At 38.9% G+C, this 17617-nt stretch overlaps 1 protein-coding gene across 1 annotated transcript in view; it reads right to left on the bottom strand.

Moving 5' to 3' along the window:
- Nucleotides 1-611: 611 nt before the first annotated feature.
- The window catches only part of elnb (elastin b), a 29660-nt gene continuing 12654 nt past the window's right edge, over nt 612-17617 (bottom strand). The window contains exons 32-60 of the mRNA XM_063012131.1: nt 17557-17586; nt 17036-17464; nt 16913-16942; nt 16537-16812; nt 16272-16301; nt 15903-16166; nt 15632-15661; nt 15291-15530; nt 15179-15211; nt 14876-14941; nt 14670-14744; nt 14539-14571; nt 13597-13701; nt 13456-13512; nt 13273-13365; nt 12735-12770; nt 12563-12586; nt 11949-12008; nt 11370-11447; nt 10246-10290; nt 9877-10089; nt 9377-9538; nt 8514-8573; nt 7814-7930; nt 6205-6246; nt 6026-6091; nt 5446-5499; nt 4249-4302; nt 612-1816 (exon numbers count right to left, since the gene is read on the bottom strand). Coding sequence (XP_062868201.1) covers nt 1770-1816; nt 4249-4302; nt 5446-5499; nt 6026-6091; nt 6205-6246; nt 7814-7930; nt 8514-8573; nt 9377-9538; nt 9877-10089; nt 10246-10290; nt 11370-11447; nt 11949-12008; nt 12563-12586; nt 12735-12770; nt 13273-13365; nt 13456-13512; nt 13597-13701; nt 14539-14571; nt 14670-14744; nt 14876-14941; nt 15179-15211; nt 15291-15530; nt 15632-15661; nt 15903-16166; nt 16272-16301; nt 16537-16812; nt 16913-16942; nt 17036-17464; nt 17557-17586 — 2849 coding nt within the window. The 3' untranslated portion in view covers nt 612-1769. The remainder of the gene's footprint in view (nt 1817-4248; nt 4303-5445; nt 5500-6025; nt 6092-6204; nt 6247-7813; nt 7931-8513; nt 8574-9376; nt 9539-9876; nt 10090-10245; nt 10291-11369; nt 11448-11948; nt 12009-12562; nt 12587-12734; nt 12771-13272; nt 13366-13455; nt 13513-13596; nt 13702-14538; nt 14572-14669; nt 14745-14875; nt 14942-15178; nt 15212-15290; nt 15531-15631; nt 15662-15902; nt 16167-16271; nt 16302-16536; nt 16813-16912; nt 16943-17035; nt 17465-17556; nt 17587-17617) is intronic.

Below are 17617 nucleotides of genomic sequence, written 5' to 3'. Positions count from 1 at the left end.
GGCTACTCTAAATTGCCCTTAGGCCCTCTGGTTAAATAAGTGTGTGTGTGTGTGTGTGTGTGTGTGTGTGTGTGTGTGTTTTATTTATTTATTAGGATTTTACAGTCATATTTTACTCACTGTGGATACATCCATGACAGGACAGGTAATTACTGGTTACACTGGTTAAGATTCATCAGTTCAAGTTTGTAATGCAAACACAGTCATGGACAATTTTGTATCTCCAATTCACCTCACTTTCATGTCGTTGGACTGTGGGAGGAAACCGGAGCACCCGGAGGAAACCCACACAGACATGAAGAGAACATGCAAACTCCACACAGAAAGGACCCAGACCACCCAACCTGAAAATGAATCCAGGACCTTCTTGCTATGAGGCGATAATGCTACTTACTGTCACCCTGTGTGTGTGTGTGTGTGTGTGTGTGTGTGTGTGTGTGTTGTGTTATGAGCGGTTGATACATATGTATCATTTTTTTAACAATCATACAATTAACCGGTAACCTGAGATATTAAAAAAAGTATAAAAAAGTCCCAAAGTTCTTCTTTGAGAAGAAAAAAGACACAATATTTGTTAAATGTATTTATTTAATGAACATTCTAATTACAGTTTAAAATTGTGACTTAAAAGCTAAACATTACAAATCTTCATGTGGTAAACAATATTCTATGGCTGCTTTTTCATCTCCGTAATCACAGGTCACATTTGTTTTGCAATTTTCATTTTATGCAAATAACATTACATTTAACAATGGACAATAGTAAAAAACATGTAATAAAAAGCACTCAACATACATACATAATACTTAGGTTAAATATGTAAAAAAAAAAAAAAAAGCAACAAGAAGATTAGGTCTTACTAAATTTTTTAAACTCCCATCTGTCATGAACTTGTAATTGTATGTATTTTAAAAATGCAGTCTCTTCAGCAAAAATATTATCTTTCAAAAATATTATCAAACACCTGACTAAAATTCTTCTCAACAACAGTACAAATGAAAACAAAAAAAAACACAGACACTCATAGGGAGGCCGTTCATCACTCCCCCTCAGTAAAATTACACTGTCAGATGAGAGTCCAGTTGAAAAGAATTACAAATTATGAATGTTGGAATTACCTGGATTTTTGAATGTATTACTTTGACCAACATTCAGTAACATACAAATTTTACCTAAACTAGTTTCTTATTAAATACAAGTTATTAAATACAAGGATTTATAATTTATGTAAACCAATTCATTTGTGTATTAATCATCACTAACTGCTTGATGGGGTGCAGGCAGGAATACATCATGCACAGGATGCTAACCAATCAAAGAGCAGCACATTTATTTACTTTCATATTTCTATTTCCTAAAAGATAAGTGTAATTTTGAGTTTGGCTCATTTATTGCCCAGGATTGTAGTGTACACTTAAATGAGGATCAGAGCATATTTAATAAGTAATTAATTTTTTTTTTAAACTGTACGTAAAAAGGTGGCCCTGAAACCTTTAGCTTAATGAGAACTATAACAGTATGTAGCACCAATATGTTCCTAGACATCATGTCTGAATTTGCAGCTACTAGAATGAAAGTGAACGATTACATAATTAGCTAGATTAGAGAGATAATAAGGTAGCAACATTGTGTAACTGGTGAGAACACATTGCACACCTCTTTAAATCAAACCTAATGAAATAGCTGAAAGTAGCACTGAATAGAGATGTACATTCTAGATTAGGCAGTAGCACCACTTCTTTATGAGCACATTGCTCTTTAGAGGACTCTTATTTTCTTCTCCTTCCACAGTATTTGCTTTGGCAGCCGTGCGCCCCTGTAGTAAGCAACATAAACAGTGTTCAAAAATGTACTGGACAAGGTTTCCATAGTAATAGTGATGCGACGATACAATTGCAATAGAATTGTAAAAAATTGATTGTGCCTCCTAAGCTGAAATAATGTTTTATTAACTTGTTTCAAATGTGGCATAGTTCCAACTTCCCATTTAAAAAAGGGTTGCTTGTGTGGCACAGCGGTCTATTAGGCTGTACCACCAATGCTGGGATCATTGTTTGAATCTTACTGGTGCTAGAAAACTATCTGTGTATCTGAGAACAATTAACACACAGTCAACAGACTCCCCATTAAATAATTTCATCTTCATTTCAGGAATGAATTAGAAACTAAATAACGACCAAAGTTCTACAGTCAAATCTGCAAAGTGCCCAGAAATCCCCAGTGGTGCTATCAGCAGGCCAGGCATCTAAATGTAGACATGCTTGGCTATAGCTGGGGGGTGGGGGCGAAGTAGCTGAGGCCTCGCAATGGATCAACATCCTTTCTGATGTGTGTTACGACATTGCGTCCAGTGGATCTGGGAAAACCTAAACCCCTTGCGACCCCAACCAAGATAATACAAAATGGGGAAAAACCCATTTAAAATGAGTGTTAGTTTACCATGTTACAGTGTATCACAAAAGTGAGTACACCTCTCACATTTCTGCAAATATTTCATTATATCTTTTCATGGGACAACACTATAGACATGAAACTTGGATAGAACTTAGAGTAGTCAGTGTACAGCTTGTATAGCAGTGTAGATTTACTGTCTTCTGAAAATAACTCAACACACAGCCATTAATGTCTAAATAGCTGGCAACATAAGTGAGTACACCCCACAGTGAACATGTCCCAATTGTGCCCAAATGTGTCGTTGTCCCTCCCTGGTGTCATGTGTCAAGGTCCCAGGTGTAAATGGGGAGCAGGGCTGTTAAATTTGGTGTTTTGGGTACAATTCTCTCATACTGGCCACTGGATATTCAACATGGCACCTCATGGCAAAGAACTCTCTGAGGATGTGAGAAATAGAATTGTTGCTCTCCACAAAGATGGCCTGGGCTATAAGAAGATTGCTAACACCCTGAAACTGAGCTACAGCATGGTGGCCAAGGTCATACAGCGGTTTTCCAGGACAGGTTCCACTCAGAACAGGCTTCACCAGGGTCGACCAAAGAAGTTGAGTCCACGTGTTCGGCGTCATATCCAGAGGTTGGCTTTAAAAAATAGACACATGAGTGCTGCCAGCATTGCTGCAGAGGTTGAAGACGTGGGAGGTCAGCCTGTCAGTGCTCAGACCATACGCCGCACACTGCATCAACTCGGTCTGCATGGTCGTCATCCCAGAAGGAAGCTGACGCACAAGAAAGCCCGCAAACAGTTTGCTGAAGACAAGCAGTCCAAGAACATGGATTACTGGAATGCCCTGTGGTCTGACGAGACCAAGATAAACTTGTTTGGCTCAGATGGTGTCCAGCATGTGTGGCGGCGCCCTGGTGAGAAGTACCAAGACAACTGTATCTTGCCTACAGTCAAGCATGGTGGTGGTAGCATCATGGTCTTGGGCTGCATGAGTGTTGCTGGCACTGGGGAGCTGCAGTTCATTGAGGGAAACATGAATTTCAACATGTACTGTGACATTCTGAAACAGAGCATGATCCCCTCCCTTCGAAAACTGGGCCTCATAGCAGTTTTCCAACAGGATAACGACCCCAAACACAACCTCCAAGATGACAACTGCCTTGCTGAGGAAGCTGAAGGTAAAGGTGATGGACTAAACCCAATTGAGCACCTGTGGCACATCCTCAAGTGGAAGGTGGAGGAGTTCAAGGTGTCTAACATCCACCAGCTCCGTGATGTCATCATGGAGGAGTGGAAGAGGATTCCAGTAGCAACCTGTGCAGCTCTGGTGAATTCCATGCCCAGGAGGGTTAAGGCAGTGCTGGATAATAATGGTGGTCACACAAAATATTGACACTTTGGGCACAATTTAGACATGTTCACTGTGGGGATGTTGCCAGCCATTTAGACATTAATGGCTGTGTGTTGAGTTATTTTCAGAAGACAATAAATCTACACTGCTATACAAGTTGTACACTGACTACTCTAAGTTATATCCAAGTTTTATTTCTATAGTGTTGTCCCATGAAAAGATATAATAAAATATCTGCAGAAATGTGAGGGGTGTACTCACTTTTGTGATACACTGTATATAGATACATTTAATTTTTCATGAATTTATCTTTGCATATAAGAAGTCTGCAGTGGCAACAGTGACAAGTAATTGTTACAAAAGCCTCAGGAGTGGATTATTAAGGTTGCTGCTAATTTATTTAACAACAATTTGTTGTAATGACTATTAAAATGAATTTATGTTTGAACTTTTTTTGCCCAGGAGTGTATACCGTATAAATGTGCACTATTCCATACCTCTGTAGTTTCCACCACCTAGAGCCTGAAGGGCTGCATATTTGACTGCTTTGGCTAGAAAGAAAATAGAAACAAGAACAAAATTAGTACTCAGATATTTGTATATTTTGTATATTTGTATATTTATCAGCAGGTAAAAATAAGAGCAACATTGGCAAGATGATTTCTCATGTCTGTCTTATAATGTTCTTTACTTTAACTTTTATGATAGATTGGAATGTAATGTAGTCTCTCATTTTAGAATAACCAGGATTTTTGTATAAATTGCTCATAAACATTGGTTTGATCTTTAATCTTATCATCATATGTATTAATAATTCACAGTCCAGGCTGCAAAAGATATGTGAACTTTACGAATTGTAAAAAAATTGCATGAACAATCATCTTCATCAGGTTATTCCACTGCATCTCGTTTGGGTTAAGGTTTAGACTATGACTTGATCATTTAAAAACACACAATTTATTTTTAAGACAACACATGTTTTAATCATTCTGTTGGTAACTTAATTGCATGTTGTGTTGCTGTCTTAATTTTTAGCTGATGGATTACTATTCTGACTTTCTTTAAGATGTCATATAATACTTGTTCCTTTAATGATTTCAAGCTGTCCAGGCCCTGAGGAAGCCCTAAATGATATCCTCACTCAACCATGCTTAACAGCTGGGATAAGGTTTACATACAGCTGTGTAGTAACTGTTTTTCCAAATACAACATTGTATATATTGTCTTACTGTCCCAGCTGTGGTGTACAATATTAAAGCTGTCTAAGCTGTCCAGCACTGACTTTTATTAAACCAGCTTGTATTGATTGTTTTTCTAAGACTACACACAAAGACAGATATTTTAGCATTTCGTCCTAATGTTTACAGAAAGTACAGCAACAGTAATGTAATTCCCTCATTTGTAGGTAATGTGTCGTGTGATAAACACCCAGGTCTTTTTTCAGCATTATGAACCTCTATAACTCTTCCAGAATCCCCTAAATTCTGTTTTGCTTAGAAAATACAGTTTCTTCAGTCTTTTTTTGCCTGGACCCTAAATCATATAGTAATACATAGAAAGTACAGATGTTTAAGCAGATTATATATACAACCAATAATTTAGAAATTCAAATAATTACAATAATTTGTTTACAAGCTATTTTCTGTATGGCACAAGATAAAGAGAAGAGGTTGAAAATTAAGAAAAAGTCCTACCTTGCGGAGATTTAAGTGCAGTTCCAGCTCCTCCTGGTCCGACTCCACCATAGACTAATAAGAGAGAAAATCCATATCAACAAAGCTTACGGTTGACAGGGTTGGTCAAAAAAAAATTCTAAAAGCGCTGGTGAATGAATACACAATAATTTGTTTTTGATATTGTATTATCTTACATAACAGAATAAATTAAGAATGAATTTGTTGTACATTATTATTATTATTATTATTGTAATTATACTAAATTATTACTGTGTGGGACACTTGTACTGTATGTCATGGCAGTCAAGACAATTTAATGACTTCAGCAACTGTTTTTTGTTATGACTTAATGACTGGAACACATCTCTTGTCAAATTTTATATAAATTGTAGGCCCATGATTTGGAGGCAAGGTTTAAAAGGTCTGTGATGAAAAAGCATCATTAAGTGATCACTTAAGCCCAGTCTAAAGATCAATTTAACAACCTAATTGCACAACAGCAATTTCACAACATCAGCTTACTTGTTGTGCATATGTATAAAGGAAATAAAAAGAGCTGTTCTGAGAAGGATGGCATGTATGAGTGTGTGTGCATTACCTGGGTATGGCTGCTGAAAGCCACCGGTAGCACCGGCACCACCACCATACCCTGGCACTCTACTACCTGTAGGACGATAGCCATGATCATTACTTTAAAACTGCAATCTCAGCACTTTATACATGCAAATGAAATAATAAAAACAGTACCATAATTAAGACAGAGGGGTTTGGTCCTACCTGGCTGGAAACCTTGACCTCCCAAAGCCCCCGTGCTAAACTCTGTAACATTAAAGAAACGAAACAAGAAATTTGAGGAATGAAAATACTGTAGTATGTTTTTGGTTTTAGAACCATGCTATTCAGTTTATTAGGTTCACCTACTAATAAAGTAAGTTTTAAAAAATCTATTTGCTGTAACGAATCACCCTGCGAGACCCTCTTCCACCAGCAGAGGGGTGCGCAGGATAACTAGTAGTAGTAGTCCTAGACCTAGAAGAACTACATGTTCCAGGGACGCTTTAGGGCCAATGCACTGCCACTGAACTCAGCGCTATTCAAACCAGCTCTCGGTTTTTACTGCTTGCCGCTGCACTTTAAATTTAATTGAAAATTGAAATCTGAGCCAGTTTGCCACTAACTTTCTTAAAGCTTATCTGACTTGGTCAGAAGTGAAGCACAGACATGACGAAGAGAAACTGATTCTCACTGTTCCACAAACCCCTGAACTGTTTAAATCAACCTCAAATTTGGCATGACATTGTGAGAAATAATAAGGCATGGCGACTAGTCAGCTGTGAAATTGGGTGATTGGGTTTGCATTCAAAACAGTGGGTGTGTTCGAAAACCTAGGGAGCTGCCTTGCTGTCTTACTGTCTACATAGGCAGCTGACTTAGTAGAGAGGATTCTAATAAGTCAGTGACTTAAAAGGCAGGTTATTCGAACGCACTACTTAGATAGCGATTCCATCGGGTTTAGCATTTCGCGTTTAGCATTTAGCATCTCGCCATTAAAACCAATAAACTGAGGTAGCACAGTACGCTAACGTCAATAACATCTCCCTTCATGTACCGATAACGGTTACATTTCCTGACAAGCCCGAACTTGCAAATAAAAACACTCGGTACAAGTTTATACAAGTTAAAAATCAGTAATATTTTATTTACGTTTGAAAATAACTCCATTCGTTTCTCCGCCCCGTCAGCCATGAATGCTGGGATTGTCTTGATCACTAAGGCAGCGTCCGATGCTCACTCGTTCTTGAGCCAAAATAACATTGAAATAATAAGATGCCTCAGAAGTGTGGATTTTAAGGCATCTAGAATTTCGAACAGCCTCCTTCTCTGGAGCGCGCACAGGATGACGTAAAATGCTGCCTATGTAGACAGCTCCCTAGCTTTTCGAACACACCCAGTATGTTTCCAAATCGCTTATTGGGTCTTCATAGTTTTTCAACATTACTTAATTTGCCCTTGGATTAAAGAAGTTTCATGAACCCACTTTTTGGCTTTTTATTCACTTGTCTACAAATGCATCTCAATAAACTTTCATTACTGTCAGTCAATAGCAAGTGGCAATTAGCAAGGAGGGGTTTTGTAGCAAATATAATAGTCTTAAACACTGCGGTAAGGGGCAGTATGCTTCCCAGCCTTGCAGTGAATAAATGTCTACAGAATCAAGTTTTTGTCATAACCATTCCAATCCACTGGGATTTTAACCACTGATGCCTATAAATATGAGGCTGACTGTACCAATGGTGTGTATGTGATGCTATTTTAGGGTTTTGTGATATGTATGTAGTAATTTAAGTTCTAAGCAGTTCTTAAAGCTAGTGTGCATATAATATACCTCTACCAGCTCCACCAGGGCCTCCAAGTCCCCCTCCTATGCCACCTAGTCCGCCACCTACACCTCCAGGACCTCCTGCTACAGTCCCACCTGCTCCACCAAATCCTGGGCCATATCCTAGAAGGATGGTAACAAGTAAGTAAAAGCCAACAACCGAAACTTTAAATTACTTTATTACTTTTTAAGAGTTGTAGTTCTATGTTTCATATTTGTTAGTAGGTAGAAATGGCAAACACATTAATATGGTGATGTTAATGGAATTATGTTCAAACTGAAAAACAGGTAAATTGCATAAATTACACATATGGATTAAATGTTACACAAAACTCCTGATAAATTATTCATTATAATTCTAGCTAAATCTTGGAAACAAACTATACTATAGTGAACTGAATGTTAATGTTATTTCTTTACATCTATGTTACTAATTTCCGAGAGTAAATTAAATAATTATAATAAGGTCTTGAGGTTAGTTATGTGAGGCTTACTATAAAATGTCATTCTAATTCATGTTTCATGTATGTACAGTGTCACACACATCAAGCATAAGGGACACCAAAGTGGCTTTAGTTGTAAAATCTTACTTTAATGTTTCCATAATCACATTCATACAACACACAGTTTCAAAGTAAATATATCTTTGACAAAAGAAACAGTAGATTCACCACCACGATTTTGTAGCTAATCAAACAAATAGCACCTGATTTTGGAGGTTTTCCAGCGCCTACTCTGAGTCCTGTACCACCAGGGTAGCCCAAACCTAAAAACAACACAAACTGTTTTAATCCAGATGTTTCTTTCCACATCCTAGTGAGTATGTAGACTAAATTACACAAGCTCAAACATATTTTTTGGATCCATGACTAAAGGCATTACTATGGCATCCACACCTCTGCAGCAGCTATAACAGCTATAACACTCTTTGTAGTTCATTGAATTTTTTTATTTCATCTTCATGTTTTTACCACAGCCCTATCCTGGTCATGGTTAGGGTGGGTCCTGCTTTCACAGACTCACTAGATGCCATGCAGTAAGTAACACATCCCCAACAGGACACCAATTTATTACAGGGTCTCGGCCATTCCCCCAGACAAAGCCAATCATGTCTGTATGTAGATAACGACCAGCCAATAGCACTGCTGGCAATTCAAACCCTGGATACCAGTGTTAGTATGCTAGCTTAATTTCCAGCTGTGCTACCCAAGCATTTAGTTAAAACATACACCTGTGATGGACGAGATTGCATGGCTTGATTGCAGGACATTCCAATTGCAGGACAATACTGCAATACTCTTGATAGTGTGCCAATCCATCGCAGAACTTCAGCCAATAGCCACCAATTTTAATTCATTTGAACCCTGAGTTCAAATCTTAGAGATGGTTGGCTAGCATAATAGACAACTGTATTTAATTTCAATTCAATCAAAATTGGTGACTTATATTAGGAAGAATATAAAATAAGACTGGGCTTCACAGGCCTGGGATTGTGAACCAGTGAGCTAATGGTTCACATATATCAGAGATATTATATAATTAAGATTAAATAAAGATTATATAATATACCTCCGCCTAGACCACCCAGACCACCGCCAACTGGACCAGGTCCTCCACCAAGGCCTCCTTGACCTCCACCAAATCCTCCTAGGCCAGTGCCAACACCACCAGGAACTCCTCCTACTCCACCTGCGCCTCCTGCTCCACCGAGGGCTCCAGCTCCTAAGTAGCCTGGTGTTACAGGGATAAGCATTTGTATTCGTATTATTTTAGACTTTACATTATGTATTTTAATGTGCTCAACTGAAATACTCCTCATGGTTTGCAAATCCCTATTTTTTTTAAAAACACAAGTAAAAATTAATGTAGCCAGAGTTTTTAGAACATGAAAAGCTTATTTCTGTTTTTATATGAATGACCAATGTTTTTTTGTCATGAAATAAATATTAAATAAACATCAATTTAAAGACTGAATTGAACTGAAGTCCCATCAATTAGCTCATGGTCAAGAAAATCATTGTGTGTACATTTATTGTAATAGAGATAATTAAGAATTAAGTTAAGAATACCTTTGCTTAGTTTAAGGGCTAATACAGCTCCACCTGGGCCACCTCCAACTCCGAGCTGACTGGCACCAATTCCACCGGGCACTCCACTAACATTAACAGGCCCAACTCCAGCACCGCTTGGACCGCCACTAAGTCCACCTGGGCCTTCACTTCTGCCATCTGGTCCTCCACTAACTGAACCTGGAGTATCTCCACGTCCAGGTATGACACCACCTCCGACAGGAACATACACACATTACGTTGCAAGCTCTCTTATCACTAGAATAAGCATGTTAAAGCTCATGTGTACAAAATCAATTTGGTCAACCACGGATGGTTGAAATGACCTGACATGTGAAGCACAAGAGCATTAAGAAAGCTTAGGAATACCTGGAGGTTTTAGAGGATCAGCTCCTGGTGGATCACCAGCTCCATCTGCACAAGACAATATTAGTTTTTAACTACACTACACCTTGTAGGATAATCCACTCATAGATACAGAGAACCAGATGGTTGCTTTAAATAAATGTCAGACATGAACATACAGCAACATACAGCAAACCATTGGCATTACATAATTTTTGCATTAGTTACACAAAACCAATAATAAATCACACAAAGTCTAACCTTATAATAACCTAATAAAATATCAGAACATTTGACAAAAAAATCTAAATAGAATGGAAGTCTTAGGAAGCACTTATTCTCCCAAAAATCAACAAAATATGATATGTAATCTGACCAGTAGTGCTCCAACCTTTCTGTACAACTTTATGTTTAATGCTCTTATGTGAAAAGAGGGTATTGTTTTCAAGTTATTTTTACTTGTTTATTTGTGTATGTTAAATGCATTATATGGCTAAATGTGTATGGACACTTCTTATTACTAAGTTCGCATGTTTCAGCCACTCCCATTCCTAACAGGTGCATAAAATGTCCCAGCATGATTGTGTCCCGGTGAACAAAGCAAAGCCCAAAAAGCCATTGTTTGACCAGATTAGTATAGAACTCAAGTGGTCTGCACGAAGCCCTGGCCATAACCAAAATGAACACCTTAATTGATGGTAATTGAAACATCGAGTCTAATTAAATTCCTGTCCTGAAGAGTGGAGGCTGACACAGCCTCAAAGATAAGGGTGGGTGGCATCTTAATATTAATGGCCATTGTTTTGGAATGGCCAGGTGTTTAATGTTTACAGGTCATGCATTCTATTTTAAGGATATTGTTTTGTCTAGCCCTATGACCCAAATAAGAATAAGCAGTGAGTGTTTTGTCTAGATAGTTTTATTATTAAACAAATGTTGGACACGGGTTTAAAGGAGTGTAGTGAGGGCCTTAAATACTGTTGACCAACAGACCATTTGGTTGTAAATTAAAAACTGACTGTTTAAATAGCGCTTAGGCCAGAACTGATAAACAATAATAATAGTGCATTTGTACTTTGTAATATATAATAATGTGTTATTTATTGAGCCTACAATCAGGTTTTATTTTCATTACCACACAACAATACCTGGTTTGGCCAAGATTGGTATTCCTGTTGCATTTCCTCTGTCAGGTCCATCCCCTTCAGTCTGTCCACCGGTAACTGCTGTTTCAAAACAAAACAAACTGAGCTAAAAGACACACTACATAATTTGACTTAAAAAAAATAATTTTTCATACATGTGGGTTAATACCTTTTTAAGAACCATGAGAATAATATAGAGTCGATGCCCCTTTTCATAATAGCTTTCACTCTTCTAGGAAGGCTACCTTCTAGTTGTTGTAACATTACTGCAAGGATTTACTTCCATTTAGCCACAAGAGCAATATTGCTGCAAGGCACTGTTTTCATTTTGAGCGATAAGACAGATATGCTTTTCACTTTTCCATTTCATCCGAAATGTTTTGGATAGCCCCCTAAGAAACAATACCTTTTTATGACGGTGCCATGTTCAATCTTTCTGAGCTTCTATTTAGATAAGTATATGCCTAATTTTTTCTGTTACCACTATTTTATCTCATATAGCCACTAAATAGGAGTGTCTATGTAGTGTACAGCAGCTTCCTGAAGTTATATTTTTTACTTTACATCATGGTTTGATTCTACCTTCACCTGGGCCGCCGCCAATCGAACTGCCAGATCCCTCAGATGCTCCACCTGCTTCTCCTGTATAATTAAGACAAATTATTTCAAGTCAAATGTAAAATATATGGCCAAACGTATGTGGACACCTCATTATTATTGCATTTTGGTGTTTCAGCTAATAAATAAAATACGTTATATTCGTCAAGGTTTGTGGCAACAGTTTGAGGATTCCAGCATGACTGTGTCCCTGTGCACAAAGCCAGGTTAATATAGACACGGTTTGTGAAGTTTTTTTTTTGGAAAACTCTTGTGGCTGGCACACAGTCATGACCTAACACACAGCCCTACCAAGCACCTTTGGAATGAATTGGACAACTATTTTCAAGCCAGAACAGTCTAACATCAATATTTTAGCCTTACCTCAAAATGCTCTTTTTACTAAATTGGCACAAATTTCCCCAACACAGTTAAAAGTATAGTTGAAAGACTTGTTGAAAGTGGAGGCTGTCATAGCTTCAAATAAGTGGGTCAAATCCATATTATTCATGGTCATGGTGTCCACCAGCTTTTAGCCAAATAGTGATATATAATATTTTGGGTATAAGAGAAAATAGATGATTTTTAAAAAATCTTACCCAGCTTGGGGGCTTTAGTTCCACCTGGTTTTAAAAAATAACAAATAAAACAGCAAGTTAGTAAAGCTGAAAAAGGCCAATAAGGCAATTTAACACAACATTTCATGGTGTTGGTTTACAAGAGTTCTTTTATAAATCCAAACTGTATCCTGCACATCATTAGTCTACTAACCTGGACCATCTGCAGTGGTGTTACCAGTCTCAGCCGCTGGTCGATGAGAAACATAAATATGAAGAGAATTAAAGCAATATTGCATAAAGTGTATAATAATTACAACCAGTCTTTGCCTAAAACAAATTAAATCCCTAATGCAATGCATTTACACAAATCCTCAATGGTGTATGGTGGATTGTTTTAAATAAAGAATATCTTTACAGTTAATGTTTAAGAAATTCTTATAAAGTTTCAGTGATTTTAAATTTTGGTGACCTGTGAAGCCATAAAAAAGTTTGATATACTGTTGTTCTTTAACCACTTTCTATTTATTTCGGAAGTATGTATGCATGGGTGCCACATCCACAGAAAAAATTCTTTATAATAACAGTTTCGGAACATTTTGAATATAAAACATCTAAGTGCTGGCTGTCAGAGCTCTTGTATGATGACAGCTGAACCTTCAGCCAAAGCCAATCTTTAGTGATTGGTGTTTGGGTCTACCACCCATACTTTTTTAAATGAAGATTCAGATATCCCATATTAAATATTTTACCTTTATCAGCCTCTGATTTGGTAATGTTATCTCCTGGTGTGCTTCCTGGAACAGCTGTTCCTCCTACTGCTCCTGAGACGACACCTGGAACTCCTAGAAACAAATTTGAAGTGTACAAAATTGATTTTTTGGCAGCTATCTGGCTGATACAGGCAAAGTCTATTAAAGAGCACCAAAACACACCATATTTAGCTGCCTTGCTGCCTGTGACTGGAACTCCTCCTGGCTGAATAGCAGTTGCTGAAAACAAACAGATTAGCTCAAATATATGCATCAGTAGTTTTTTTAATGTTAAGATTGTCTGCACCAAAGATTATTTCTTACCTGTACCAGTTGCAACTCCAGGCCCTGTTCCTGTGGTTCCAGTTCCAACAACACCTGGCACTAACCCTGCTCCTAACGCAGTCCCAAAACCACCAACTGGTTGACCTGATAACAGGTAAGTGATCATTATGTCACATATGTGTATAATTTCTTGTATGTCTAATCTTTATTCAAGGCATGACAACAGACAAGCACATCCTGCATGAACTAATAGATCCTAAACAACATTTACAGCCCAGGCTGAAAAAAGATATGTTAATCTCTTAGTCAGGTTTTACAGTTAATGAGATAAGCTGTGGGGGAGTGGGATGTAGACGTGTCCTGTTTCAAGCCCCACAACTGCCAGGTTGCCACTGTTGGGTCTTTGAGCCCAATTAAGGCCCTTAACTCGTAATTGCATGGATTGTATAAGGTCAAAACTGTAAGTGGCTTTGAATAAGTGTTTGCTGAATGCCATTAACGTAAATGCAAAAAACTAATAAACCTGCTAAAATGTCTATTTTTACATTTTCATTAAAAGAAACATAAACAGACAAGAGCCTCATTTTCTAGAAATAGGTGATGATCATGGCACTTGAGAGGCACAGTGGTCTGTTACGTTATCCCACCACCACTGAGATTTTAGCTGTGTTATCGGCTGGCCTGACATCTCCACAGACATGATTGTCTCTGTCTCTGTGGGGAAGTAGCTGAAGCTTTACAATGGATTAGTGCACAGTCTAGAGTGCGTTCATGCCTTGCACCCAGTGATTCTGGATGAAGATGGACCTGCCACATCATTGACAAGGATGGAATAGTTAATGAAAATGATGGAGACAAGTGTGACACATGTTCTCTGGTTTATTTGTAAAAAAAAAATGTCAGGTGGGGAAATTTCATGAGAGACAAATGTTTAAACAATACTTTAAAGAAAATAGCCATAACAAGATATAACGGACTTACCATATTTTGGTGGTTTTGCCCCTGCTCCGTATCCTGCAGATTGAGATAAACCAGAATATTTAGATCTTGATCCAATTAATCAACTATGTAATATCAATTTGTTACACATAATTTTATTAACACAATCCTACCGCCATAACCCCCCAATCCTGGTACTCCACCGCCTGTAGATACAGACCCTAAGCCAGGTCCAAAGCCCCCAGGCACTGTTGAATGGACCAACAGGAAGACAGCTCTTAATAACGTGATTAACATATTTTACAGCATAACCATGTTTTAAATGAAACAAAATAAGCACCTGATCATGTCTTTTAAGCAGTTAAGACATTTTCCTTACCAGCAAGTCCAGTGCCTGCTACTCCTGTTCCAGTGCCAAGTACCCCTCCTGCTCCTAATAGCCTGGCTGTAATAAATTGCAAACAACTCATGTAAAGCAGAGTGTACTGTAAAGTATGACAATAAAGAGCCTAGAGAACATCCACTAAACTTAATTGGTCCCGTTTTGAATATAGTATAATTGTAAAGTCGTAGCTTATGTGAATGTAAATGTACATCAAGTTCTATAAGTTCCAAACATATTGTCTTAATCAATTTTATCATCTGTTTGTTATGGGAATATCCTATAAAACAAGAGCCATACCATATTTAGCAGCTTTTGCACCAGGTCCATATCCTAAGAGAAACAAAATGTGTTCCAGTTACAAAAATACAAATCTTATACACTAAGTATATCATTTCTATTGACGCCTTACCTCCTGAGCCAGGGCCATAGGCACCAGGTACCACTCCAGACCCAACTCCACCACCTGGAAGTCCTCCGGGTCCAACTCCACCACCAGATACTCCTCCAGGTCCAAAGCCACCAGCTGGTACACCTCCAGGACCAACTCCTCCAGGTGGTACCCCTGGTCCTAAACCACCACCAGTTGCCCCTCCTAATCCTCCGGCTGGCAGTCCTGTTCCAGTAGCCCCACCTGCTCCACCTGGGTATCCTATGTGAAGAAAAATATTAACAGTAGATGACATTGTTGTCAAAAGGAGTAGACAACACTTTATCTGGCTACTAATTCTAAAATAATTGAATGTCTCTTACCATATTTACGAGCTTTGGCTGCGGCATACCCTGCAAAAAAAGGACATCAGTGCAACAATATTAAATTTTTTGGAGTATATCTCTGTGAAGATTTATCAGGACATGAGAAGCTCAGAATTATCATTTCCCATTGTCATTTTATTAATAAATAAAGGGCCCAGCCCAAGTCCCCAGAAACTGAGACCCCCAGACCCTTTTTCTTTCTGGGGTTGAAACAACTGTATTTTTAAACTAGTGATTTCTCATCAATCAAAATGTATTTATCAATTACCTCCAGGTCCAACTCCACCACCAGGCACTGCTCCAGGTCCAAAGCCACCAGCTGGTACACCTCCAGGTCCAATTCCACCACCAGGAACCACTCCAGGTCCATAGCCACCAGCTAATCCTCCTCCTGTTCCAACTCCACCTGCTGGTGTTAGTCCGACTCCAGCACCACCAGCTGGTACTCCTGGTCGTACCCCACCACCAGCTACCCCTCCTAGTCCTCCTGGCAGTCCTGTTCCTGCAGCCCCACCTGCTCCACTTGGGTATCCTGTGCAAAACAAATATTAACTGTACAGAATACTGTCAACAAGGCAGATAGCACTGACTTAATCTGAATGTGATAAACTTTAATCTGCAATTTTATGCTTCTTACCATATTTGCGAGCTTTGGCTGCAGCATACCCTGAAATATAAAAAACACATAACTGTAATATTTAAACTTATTACATTTGATGATTAAGATTTTGTAGTTGAACCCCTGTGCAATTTTCTTTCTCTTTGATTTAGTGGATGAGTTATAACAGAGTACATACATAGATGCAAGAACAGCTGTAATATTTTGTAATGAACTATTGAATATTTCCTGTGTTTGTACAATTACTCATCAATCAGAACCTATTAAACACATATCCAATTACCTTCAGGTCCAACTCCACCACCAGGTACTCCTCCAGGTCCATAGCCACCAACTGGTACTCCTCCAGGTCCATAGCCACCAACTGGTACTCCTCCAGGTCCATAGCCACCAGCTGGTACTCCTCCAGGTCTAATCCCACCAGTAGTCACTCCTCCAGGTCCAACTCCAACTCCTGGTACACCTCCAGTTCCAACTCCACCAGCAGGTACTCCTGGTCCTACTCCACCACCTACTACCCCTCCTAATCCACCAGGCAGTCCTGTTCCTGCAGTCCCACCTGCTCCACACATAACATTAACTGTACATAACACTGTTGACATGACAAGTAAACTTTATTGCAATCATTATTAAAAATTCTGATTTTTTTTTTTTTTTACCATATTTGCGAGCTTTGGCTGCAGCGTACCCTGCAATATAAAAAATATAATGTAACTGTAACTACATATATTTATTACCTTTGAGTCATCACATTTTAGTTGAATATCTATAGGTTTCTTTACCTTCAGGTCCAACTCCACCAGCTGCAACTCCTCCAGGTCCATAGCCACCAGGTGCTACTCCTCCAGGTCCATAGCCTCCAACTGGTACTCCTCCAGGTCCATAGCCACCAGGTGCTACTCCTCCAGGTCCATAGCCTCCAACTGGTACTCCTCCAGGTCCATAGCCACCAGGTGCTACTCCTCCAGGTCCATAGCCTCCAACTGGTACTCCTCCAGGTCCATAGCCACCAGGTGCTACTCCTCCAGGTCCATAGCCTCCAACTGGTACTCCTCCAGGTCCATAGCCACCAGGTGCTACTCCTCCAGGTCCATAGCCACCAACTGGTACTCCTCCAGGTCCAACTCCACCAGCTGCTACTCCTCCTGGTCCAACTCCACCACCAGGCACCACTCCTAATCCACCAGGCAGTCCTGTTCCTGCAGTTCCAGCTGCTCCACAAAAAACATTAACTGTACATAACTCTGTTGACATGACAAGTAAACTTTATTGCAATCATTATTGAAATTCTGATTTTTGTTACCATATTTGCGAGCTTTGGCTGCAGTGTACCCTGCAATATAAAAAAATCATGTTACTGTATT

This window comes from Trichomycterus rosablanca, chromosome 16 (genome assembly GCF_030014385.1).
Source record: "Trichomycterus rosablanca isolate fTriRos1 chromosome 16, fTriRos1.hap1, whole genome shotgun sequence".
NCBI classification, from domain to species: Eukaryota; Metazoa; Chordata; class Actinopteri; order Siluriformes; family Trichomycteridae; genus Trichomycterus; species Trichomycterus rosablanca.
This window is presented reverse-complemented; position numbering and strand designations above follow the sequence as displayed.